The following is a 12,069-nucleotide window of genomic DNA, read 5'->3' on the forward strand; positions in this document are numbered from 1 at the left end:
GAAGGCCTACTCCCAGGAATGAAGGCCCGCTCCCAGGAATGAAGGCCCGCTCCCAGGGATGAAGGCCCGCTCCCAGGAATGAAGGCCTACTCCCAGGAATGAAGGCCCACTCCCAGGGCTGAAGGCCCATCACTAGTGCACCATCTGCCTCATTTGAATAAGACTTCAAAGTTGCTTTTCTCCAAATGTATAAAAGTGACATGAATAGCGACGGGATGTAATGTTCTCTGTTACTAGGTGGTGACCGTTGAATATGATTGGGGCAAAAGATAGACTCCCTTTAATCTGTCTGAAGGTATTATGGAAAAATTTCAGTTGTACTGTTAGGAGTTCAATTCTAGGTGCCAATTCAGATAAGGGTTTATTTGTATTCAAGCAGAATGATATCAGATTCTTTACCTGGATGGCTACTACTACTACTACTACTTTTATTATTATTATTATTATTATTATTATTATTATTGTTCTTACTGAATTGGATTAGGCTAGGACACAGTAGACTTCATTATAGGAGTCCAACAGTAGTAGTCTATTGGTCAGGGGCAGGCATACCATGTCTGCAAAGAAGCCCTATAGGAAAGCTGACCCTGTGCCACAAAATAAAATAAAGTGTATTTCTTTCTACTGTGTAAAGGAGCAGTTAGTGATATCATTGGATCTACTGTAAGTAAAGAGATCTATGATGAGTTCCCTGCTCTTGATGAATTAGTTGTTTAATAGCATGGGGCCCACATACTGTTCTTACACAGCGATTCACTCCGGTCGGTCACTGTAACATCTATCATTACCTTAATGGGAAAACAAAATGCTTTATAGGGGATTTTTATTTTAAATGTCAAAAAGGACAGAACTCAGAAGTAGTTTTACTTACAGATACTTGTATTTTTCTGTTTGGTTAAGGCACAGTGACAGCCATATTGGTTTTCACCTTTGAATTAGCTTCTTGGTAAATTGTCACTTTAGCTTTCAGTTTTTGACCAACTAGTTTTGATTTTTTTTTGTAAAACTAGCTGCCGTAACATACAGTCCATATTTTTTAATATATAGATATAGCATAATACAGATGTCTGGCACTCCAGTGAAGCCATCACATCTAGTCACATATAGGCACCTGCATATTAATGGAGAATGTCTGAGTGAAGACTGGTCTCTTTGACATATGAAATCTAAAAGGGAACCTGTCAGGTGTTTTTCCACCATAAACTTGCCCCATCATGTGCAGGATTAAGTAACTCTCATTCCATTGGTGCCCCTCAGTAAGCTTGCAGCATAGTGAAGTTCTAAATGTTATAACGCATAGAAAGTCATATGTATATTAAGTAGTCACAAGGGGCAGAGGGCAGCTTCAGCCTTGGCACACTGTGCCCTTGCTAATCCCATCTCTGGGGTATGATTGACGCCTCCCTCACAGTCCCCTTACTCCCTGATATCACAAGGGAGATCAATCACACCCAGGAACTCTGGTTAGCACTGGGATAGTGTGACTAGACTGAAGATGCCCAGCGTGACTACATCAGTTTACTTAATTTCCATATTTTTATGCTTTCAAACATTTCTAACTTCACTTTACTGAAAAATTTAAAAAAACACTAACAGGTTCAATTCCCTTTAACTAAAACATTGATTTAGAAATATCTGTAATATATATAAAAAAAAAAAAATCAATTTTGCCATGAACTTTTCTGGCAAGGCCACATAATTGTGAATCAGCCATGCATGTAACTTAAGACAACCATGGTCTGCTTGTTTTTTGTCATACAATCTTTCTGTATATGGCCAGCAATGAAAGCCTTGCCTGTATGATAATGGTTACACTGCTTGCAAGGATGCTGCAGACATTGTGCTCTTCTTGCTAAAATGTGTAGTTTCTTGCATTGATAGGGTAGGTATACACACTACATTTCATCATGGAAGACATCTATTCAGTAATCTACAGGAACTCTTCATTGATCATAACTGACAGAAGATGTGAATTGTAAAATTAGCCAAATGGTGGTGCTTGCTGCCTGTAAACAGGAATCTACTTCACTTCCCAGGCAGACTGATGAGAGTGATGAAGAAATCATTTCCATTCTAAATGCTTCTATAACGCTTGTCGATCATCACATTAAACTGCATTGCAAGGTACACATGGACAGAATGATAGCGTGTAAACCCAGCCTAAACACACTGTACAATGCAGAAGTGGTTCCCAACCATATCATGTTGGAAGTTATTGCCCACTTCTTTTACCAATGATACATGAATGTACAGCGACGATTATTGGAACACCTATGTTTCATGACAAATGTGTTGATGGCGAGCCACCTATCATGCTTCAGGCTTTCAACTCTACAGAAAATGATGATGAGTATGTACACATTGATAATGGTTGTGCTTCCCAGTATGATGCTGTAATAATGAACATGCTGTGTCGTATAATGATACCACGTATCTGTGCATTGATAATGAACACGCTGGGATCTGGGATGTCACATAATCAATGCCATTAATGAACAGACAGCTCTGAATGGTGATGGATCCTTCCACAATGAGCAGACAACACTGCTAGACCCTGATAAGGGGTAGCCTTACACGATACATACCTCCCCGACTCTCGCTGTCTGCTGGCTTCACCTGAATTGGTCGTGCCATCTGGAACCAGAGAACACTTGGGATAAATGTTTCTTACCCAAACCTTTAGCCATTACCCACTCAATAATTCCTTTTATTTCTTAAAAAGCGGATATGGGCCAGATCCAGCTGTTGGGACTCTACAGTAAATATACATATATGTATTTCCAAATAGCATTTGTGTAACAGTAATGGAAAAATGACACTTAAAGGGAACCTGTCACAATGAAAATGCAGTGTAATCTGCAGCCAGTGTGTTATAGAGCATATGGATATATAATTTTGTGGGAAAAATGAGTGACAACTGGTCATTTATTTCTCTGTTCTTTCTATGCCTAGAAGGAGTAAGTGAGTCTGGTGGGTGGTCCTAACAGTGACTGCATACAAAGATAGCTGATAACAGTTGGGACCGCCCACTGGACTCAATGACTTCTAAGCATAGAAAGAAGAGCGAAATACTGAATCTTTTCCCACAAAATTATGTATCAATCTGCTCAGCTCTTCCTGCTCTCCAACATGATGCCTGCAGATCACATAGCATTTTTATGGTGACAGGTTACCTTTAAGTGGCATAACACTACTATTGTCAAGTTCACTGATTCAATGGAAAAAAGATTTTCGGAAAGAAAGAAGCTTTGTTAGGATCACACTATTTACCAATGGAAAGACTAAGGCTGGTCTCACACGACCATATTGGTTTTACTGTCCACAAGTTGCTGATCAGCAACACTAGTTGCTGATCAGCAACACGTACATCGCAAACATCCGTGTCCTGCCGCACGCGCCCATAGAGTTCTATGGGCAAGTCCGTGCAGTGCCGTGAATTCACGGCCTTTGCGGACCTGCTGTATTCAGTTTAGACCTCGTCACGGCCCGGCAGACCACAGATAAAATATCCGGTGGTTTAAAATGCCATACTGAATATAATGTGTCCGCAAATGGCCTGCAATTGAAAACCTGCAATTGCGGACCATTTGCGGACTTAAATTACGGTCGTGTAAGACCACCCTAAGACCATTATACGGAGATGAATACACAAAAACATGAAATAATTAGAGACCGTTGAATATTGCTGGTTTAGTAATATTTTACCACTTAAGGCTTGGGTGAAGAGCCTGTAGAGATGCACCATTAATATCAACCCTGCTTATGCCACGTTACCAGCAAAGTACAGCTCTTCAGACAATCCAAATACCTGAAGAAAGGTCTTAGTAATATTTAAAAAGCCCCATAACAAACCTGTAAGGCCACTCGCTTCAACTCTGGCTCATGGCCAAACTAAGACCATAAAAGCCTTGAAAGCAGTGTGTAAGTTCAACTCCCATATGTCCACTTACTGTTAGCAGGCAGTACGAAAGTAAGTAAGGAAACATGACACAGTCAGGACCCCTAGCCGCTGTATAGGGTACACATTATTAGTTATGCTGCATTTCTGCTCACCTGTGGTATGTGATACACTAAGCAATGCTTTAGTTATTACTATACCATAAGAAAACAATAGGTACTATATAATAGAGTAATACTAGGACAGCACATTCTTATCCAAACTGCACCTTATTTCTTCCAGTGTTTTCTGCTCGTTCAGTGTCTGTTTTCCTATCTGATAATAGCAGTACACAGGGCAGTGTACAGTAAACTGTAAAAACGAATAGCGGCAGTAAGCACTGGCGTCTAGTTAAACTGTCTGCTGACAGGCAGATAAGGTCATAGACTTTAATACAGTTTGTTAGTGTCAGAACTAGATGTATATTACAATGTATTTACAAAGTAATGCTAGCAATACACATTAGACCAATGCTGGCAAAATCTGCCAATTCACTGCACATGGGGGCTTCTCCACACAGCAGATTTCAATGGAGATAGGGATTGATAGTTGGATTTCAACATTCTCAATCCTTTTGTTCTCAAGGAAGATAAACCAGAATCTGGCTGATGCTTATTCCCCTCTTACATTCACAACACATGCATATAAAATATATTCTTCACACTTTCGAGCGACGGTCATCTGTGTTTGTCCAGCTTTATTGCACTTTTCATACTAGATCGAAGTAGAAAATTTCTGGAATAAATTATGATATACGACAGTTTTTACAGAAGCACCACTCGGGTTTGTGTTTTAATGTTTGTCCATTTTATTGGAGGATTTGCTGCACATATTGCAATGGCTGATCTATTTGTCTGAATGAACTTCCCAATTGGTAACACAAAAATTAAAAAAAATTTAATGAAAAATACATACTTTAATAGCATACGTAGCTGAGTTCAATTTGCATGTGCTTTTCATCTCTTTGACTGTTACAATACATTTATTGATAATAAAGGGGATGTGCCACTAGGGATAGGGATTGTGTCAGATCATGGGAGGTCTGACTGCTAGAACTCGAGGGCCCCCTGAATCCGCCTGTGAAAGGAATGCAAGTGTGCCTGCATGACCAGCGCTCCATTCTCTTGTGTGGGGATGCCAGGACTGGAGTCTCCAGCAGCTCCATAGAAGTGAATGGAGTAGGGGTCACAAAAGTGCACTGACACTTCAATCACAGGAAGGATTCAGGGAGACTTGCTGTTCTCTATTCTACGGATCAGGGCGGGTTCACATCTGTGCCCGTGCCCGCTTTAGGCAATCCTGCTGGGTTTCCATCTTCTGCCCTGAGAAACTGGACAGAGGATGGAAACCCGGCGGTCAGTTTTCAAACCCATTCACTTGAATGGGTTTGCAAAGTGACCACCCGTGAGTGTTTTGTGCATGTCCTCGGTGAAACCGTTTTTTTTTAACCGGATACATGTCCTGCATGTCCGACTTTGTGTCTGGTTAAAAAATCAGCTTCGCCGCGGACAGGCACAAAACGGTCATGGGCACTCACTTTGCAAACCCATTCAAGTGAGTGGGTTTGAAAACTCATTGCCGGGTTTCCGTCCCCTGTCCAGTTTCTCGGGGCAGAAGACGGAAACCCAGCAGATTACCTAAAGCGGCATGGGCACAGGTGTGAACCCACCCTCAGTGAGGGTCCTGCGGATAGGGCATAAGTGTGAGCAATGGCACACCCATGAAATTTGATTCCAATCTCAGGCTAAAGCCTCACGGTGCTGAAATACACACATTTTTGTCTGCTGTGGAGACACAGTGGAAAAAAAATGCTGTATTTCACAGTACCAGTGAAAGAGATTTCATTAATGTCATGCACACATTGTGGCAAAAAAGCTGCGGCAAAGCTGCGTTTTGATGTAAATTTAGCTGCAAAATTATTTGTAGTTTCCCTACATATTTAAAGAATAAAGGAAGAGAAAAAGGCAGAGAAAACTTTAGCAAAAACAATGAAAAATGCTTTAAGAAAAAAAACCTTAAGCAGTGAATACCGTTCTTGTCACGTCTGTTTATTTATTTATTTATTTATTTAACACGGCAGCGTTACCATAATTTATTTTTGGCCATTTTCACAGATCCCTTGCAATGGTTGCCCCTCAGGTACAAGATGGCTGTGAAAAATGGATGTGTTTCACAGACATTTTACACCTTTTTTCGGAAAGGGATCACAGTCGATTTTAAGTTGAGGATAATCAGCAGTGTATTGTCCCAAATTTACAGGGTAATCACTGAATCCTCCTGGCACTACACCCTTTGCATTGCATAAGTTGATATGTTGTCGGCTTGAAAACCCACAGGTAAATTTGCGTTGCATTTTTCTTGCGCAACATGTGGATGAGATTTTTTTGCATTGACTGCTACTGTACACTGCAGAAAATCAGCCAGTGGCAAGTCCACATCAGGAGATCCATTACGAGTATGTCCTTTATGGACCCAGTCTTAAAGGGATCCCCATCAGTCAGCTGTTCTATAGTTGACAAAGCTGAAATCAGAGGCTTATATCCACTATGTAGTGGCTGTACCCGGTTACTGCAGCTCAGCTTCCATTTCAAGTCTCATGGCCTAGATGTTAACAGTTTGCTTTTACTGATAACAAATTGTCTTTGCTTGAAAAGAATTTCAGGAATGTCTTTCTTAACACTGCTATATGGTTTTTATGTAAATGATGTGCCTTGTTAATGCATGAAATGCTACAAGAATGCTTTCCTTTATTAAGTTTCATTAGCAGAAAAGTCACAGCACTACTCTGCATGCCATTCACATCAAGACTAATGCTGGGTTCACAACAGCGTTCGATCTTCGTTTTCAGGTTTCCATCTTCTGCATGCAGAAGACGGAAACCTGTCATGCCGAGTCCGGCCGTGTGCGCTGGTGAGCGTTTTATGCGCTCCGCAGCGAAACCGTTTTTTTTTTAAATCCGGACACAGAGTACTGCATGTCCGACTCTGTGTCCGGTTTTAAAAAAAATGGTTTTGCCGCGGAGCGCATAAAACGCTCACCGGCGCACATGGCCGGACACTTTTCAAGCCCATTCAAATGAATGGAATTGAAGCATGCCGGCAGGTTTCCGTCTCCTGCCCCTGTTTTGTGCAGGAAACGGAAACCTGCAGAACGGAGACCGGGCGCAGATGTGAACGAGCCCTAAGGCTGGATTCACACTAGTGCTGGAGTCTCTGCGTTACAGAATGTGCCTAAAATCGGTGGAGAGAAAAGTCTTGCACAGAGGACTTTTCTCTCCGCTGGTTTCAGTACAAAACTGGCAGAAACTGTTCAGAAACCTAGTGGACTCCATTATATTCTATGAGGTCCACGGGTTTCCGTGTGTAACCACTTTTTAAGCGGACAAGGCCTGTCCGTCTTTCGAGTCCCCATGTGGACCTGAAGGACAAAAACCCAAACCTAGTGTCAAAGAACCCCTGTAACATAGTGAGCAGATATGAGCAATAGAAAATGAGAAAACTCCAAGTACATTTTCTTGGATATGACTCTTAAGGGAAAGGGGAGCCCTTTGGGTAGTATTTTACTCCCAGGTGGATGTGTTCAAATATCTTCATTTGCTATGGTTTCCAATCTCCAGGACAAAATTGCACAAGTATTTTCAGTAATTTTTCTTTCACACTGCTAAGGTTTACCTGTATAATGAACCCAATGTACATGTTATTGAATTCATTAATCTTCTTCTTACTATTATTATTAATAAAGTCATATGTCACTATATAAATGACAGATAATACATTTTCAAGATAATACAGGCCACTGCAAACTAAATTCACAGGATTGCCTTCCAGCAATGTAGTGTCCTGTACCGATTACAGTACAGGACAGTATGTCACTGAGAGGAAGAGATTCTTAGCATCTTAGATAACTACCTAGATAGTAGTCTCGCTCCTGGAATGAAGGTCGGGCTGGTAAATCAGGCGAACATAAGGACCAAGTTTCACGGGCGAAACTCGGTCGTGTGAATCTAGCCTTATAAAATCTGCATTGATGCATGCAAGGACCCTGTATACAGGTATGCAGAGTGTGTACGTTATATAAATGTGTCATTGACTGTAGCACTTCACCTCACCCAATGTAATTAATGATGGTGTTCATATGATGTACAGATGTTCTCCCAGTATAATAAACAATGGCATATCACTAGAGTTTAGTGGAGTTCTGAGCGGTGGGTGATAGCTGTATTAGGGTACACGCATACATTGTGGATTGTGTGGATTTACATATAGAAAATTTGCAGCAATATACAGCAATATTATAATCAATGAAATGTACATGGTATTTTGTCTGTGCATAATTTGACATGCAGTATGGATTATTATTATTAAAAAAAAAAAAACATAGGGACACTTGTGTGTAACTGTTTTGCAACTTTTGGGTTGTCTTTCCCTCTGAGTTCTCTCTAAGGGGAACCTCTTAGTAGTAGATCACCCACATAGAATTTCTGTTTCCCCTAACCCACACTGTAGGGTCTCCATGTACTTCTATGTAGCACAGCTTCAGTGTTAAGATGAAACTCATATACACTGCAACCACACACAAACACACAGACAGCAAAGGCATACTATGGCATGGATGCACCTACTATAACCACTGAATTCCTGCTCCTTAAATTAGGGCAGAAATTATATTTTCAACAGTACTCCATAAAAACTGTATACGGATTACCAACTTTTCATTGTTAAATTTCAGTGCAGTAAAAGGAAGTCCATAAGCAGGAACTCTATATCAAACTACTAATAGTACCTTGTAGAGCAGCTTCTACACTTTTCACTGATGTCTTTCTTTTCCTGCATTGCAGCTCCATTTTCATGAAAATAAGCGTTTTATACTTATGCCCCTAAAGCCCTTTTCAGCCAATATACATTTCTTCTACTACAAGGGCTTTGCTCTTCACTCAAGATAACTACCCCATACTGCTGGAAAAGTGTGAAAAAGTGAAAGATGTCACTCAAGCAATGGAGCTGGATGATAGTGGTGGTTATCTAGAGCAGAGAACAAAGCCCCAGTCTGATATTGATTTTCCTGCAGACAGACTCCTTTTAAGTCCCACAACAGGGACCATCCCAAAATGCCAAATTTGCACAAATCCACCTATCTTTTAAACTGGAAAAAGCTGAATTTGCTGGTATTTTTTCTAAAAATTCTAAACAATGCGAATTCAGAAACTATGGAACATACAGTGAAACAAAGAAGGAGGAGCTTAGTAGAGAGGGGGAGCATCTGAGAGCTGCCAGATTGATAGGTCCTGATGTAATCCTGGAGGAAGTTCTACAACCAGGGAAGATTGACATCCTGTATACACAGGAAAGCAAGCTTTGGCCTGGTGGAGAGACTGGGATTACATGATACATATGCCCAGAATGAAAGGGCTCAGCATGTACAAATGCAATTGAGCTGGGATTAAACAAACTGCACAGCTAGATAAATAAAAAATATGGAGTGCTATTTTAATGCAGATTTGTAGTTTTCAGTCCCAAGCACGGGGGACCAGTTACACCAGGCATTTCTTGTACTATACTGTATTTCTAACAATTTTAAGTACAGATTTATGCAAAAATTAACATTTTTTAAGACATTTTGAAAAGGGTGTCAGAATATAAAACAATGATACACATTCATGTATATATACGAAACAAAAGGAATTATGACTGACCCCAAAGAGACTTTTAGTGTCATAATATTAATGATAAATTACAGTATTACCCCAATGTAGTTATAAAGACTCCTTAAATCAATAATAATTTGGTGGCAGAATTAAATGCAGGTCTGCAGTACTATATATTGTATATATTTTATGACTTCTCTCTATTCTACTTGTTATATGGCAAAATAATGGGTAAAGCAAGTCTGATAGTGCCGAATAATATAAAAGGGTACACAATGGTATATAACTATGTGCATCTGTACATAAAGTTCCAGTCTCTTCCTGTACTTCTCTTCTTGGAATATTACGCTCTCTCTTCTGCTCGCTTATCACTGTCTAAACATACCTCTGCTTTTTTCTATCTGTGTAGGTCTGTGTGCTTGTGCCCGAGGCTTTGCATCTGTCTCTCTATATTTCTGTGTCACTGGCTCTGTACTGTATCATTTTGGTCTTGCTCCCATGTCATTCTCCTTTCTGTGTTTGTATGGAAAGCGTTGCTACCATTTTATCTTTTGCTCACCGTTTGCTCTTTTTTTATCCTTGTGTTTTTTCCTCTTAATTCCTCTAGTTCTTTATGGCAAACATTGACCATGTTCCTTAGGCTGCCTTCACACTGGGTACAAGGTTCAGCACATATCTAATGGTCTCCTGCTGCTTTTTATCCCCCTTTCCCCCCTAATGTCCTGCACAGGTCTTTGGAAGATCTACAGTATAGCTGTAGATGGCACAGGACAAAGTCATGCAACATGATATATACAGCATATGATATACATATATAGTATACAGCTGAATTTACAGAGTTATCAATATGCCATGGTAAATTTACCGTAGCTTTGCTATGACTGCTTATCCATATAATTAAATGAGTGAGATTTCGGTACCCAAAGGCACTATACAATAATAACCCAGATAAATAGATTCACAGCATGCATTGCTCTATTCGCTTGCCCTGTATGTCTATTTTAATTCTAAACTTACAATACATGAATAAACTCAGAAACACAACATGCAGAGTCATGTAAGAGAGTACACATCATTACACATAGAAAATCCTGAGCAATCCATGTAATATGTAATATGTAATGCACATAGAATGTATACCAGTAGCAGATATATTCTAAACATACACACTGCATACACATCATGCTACCCTGTACCTCTCCCCTCCCCCCAGACCTGTCACTCCAGCTAGAACAGCACCTCTCTGAAAAGGATGGGGTTACCATGGAAACGACTATTCACCGCACGGAACCTGACATTTACTGTCGCCGTGGCAACCAGCGCTTAGAGGCACACGCCACTTGTACCTCTTTTTTTTTTTTTCTTTTTTCAATATCTGTGTATGAGTGCTTGTGTAAAACACACAAACAGTATATGAAAAGGGATAAACTAGGGGACATCCAAAAAGGTGGACAGAAAAGGCTCATGAGCGCTGTTATAAATATAAATGCTTCCGGAAGGGGGAATCGTGTGGGAATAGATAGATCATGTAACATCCTCGGGGATGAAGAGTTTATATACATTGTGCCACAAAGGACCCCTAGTCAGTCCCATTTGTAGGGTCCACACTTCCTAGTGGATAGTTGATAATTGTCCATTGTGGGCCAACCCCTTTAATATGGCCCTCATTGTCCAAAAGATTACAGCCAGTGGTAAAGTACTAAACATATGGCAGAGCAGACATCCTTAGGACCGCTTCACATCTGCGTTTGGGCCATTCCATTCCCCTATCTGGATGAAATATGTGGAGAGAAAAGTCCTGCAAGTAGCACTTTTCTCTCTGCATTTTTCGTACAGAAACTGAGCGGAAACCACACAGACCCCATTATAGTCTATGGGGTGCGCGGGTTTCCTTAGGTAATAGCTTTTTTATGCAGATTAGGTTCCATAAGGGGGAGTCCCCAAGCAGACTCCCCTTACAGAAAACAGACGCATATGTGAACCGATCCTTAGCACAAATGACTATTCTAAAAAACGTGAACATCATAAAAAATAGGAAACAAAGAAAACATTTTGGAGACAGCGAAATATTAAGCAGGTAGGCAGGGGCGTAACTACCGCCATAGCAGCGGAGGCAGCTGCCACAGGGCCCGGGACATTAGGGGCCCGGTGACAGCCTCTACCGCTGCTATCATTATACTCGGGGGTCTTTGAAGACCCCTGAGAATAATGATCGGCGGACCGGGAGAGGTAAGGGAACGTAAAAAACACTGTTACTTACCTCTCCACAATCCTGCCAGGCCTCCTTCCTACTTGTCTGACGTCTCTGACGTCACATGAACCCGGTCTGCTTCCCGGGTCATGTGACGTCCGACGTCATAGAAGAAGGACGGCAGAGTAGAAGACAGCGTAGGAGCCGGGGACAGGTAAGAAACAGTAATTTTTTATGTTTTTATTCCCCCGGGTCTCCGATTATTATACTCTGGGGTCTGAAAAAATTGTTTATGGG

At 40.9% G+C, this 12,069-nt stretch overlaps 1 protein-coding gene across 1 annotated transcript in view; it reads right to left on the minus strand.

The window, feature by feature from the left end:
* Positions 1–12,069, minus strand: part of CELF5 (CUGBP Elav-like family member 5) — a 100,548-nt gene that overhangs the window by 18,310 nt on the left and 70,169 nt on the right. The window contains exon 3 of the mRNA XM_075281419.1: positions 2,586–2,634. Within this exon, the coding sequence (XP_075137520.1) occupies positions 2,586–2,634 (49 nt within the window). The remainder of the gene's footprint in view (positions 1–2,585; positions 2,635–12,069) is intronic.

This window comes from Leptodactylus fuscus, chromosome 1, assembly GCF_031893055.1.
Source record: "Leptodactylus fuscus isolate aLepFus1 chromosome 1, aLepFus1.hap2, whole genome shotgun sequence".
Taxonomy (NCBI): Eukaryota; Metazoa; Chordata; class Amphibia; order Anura; family Leptodactylidae; genus Leptodactylus; species Leptodactylus fuscus.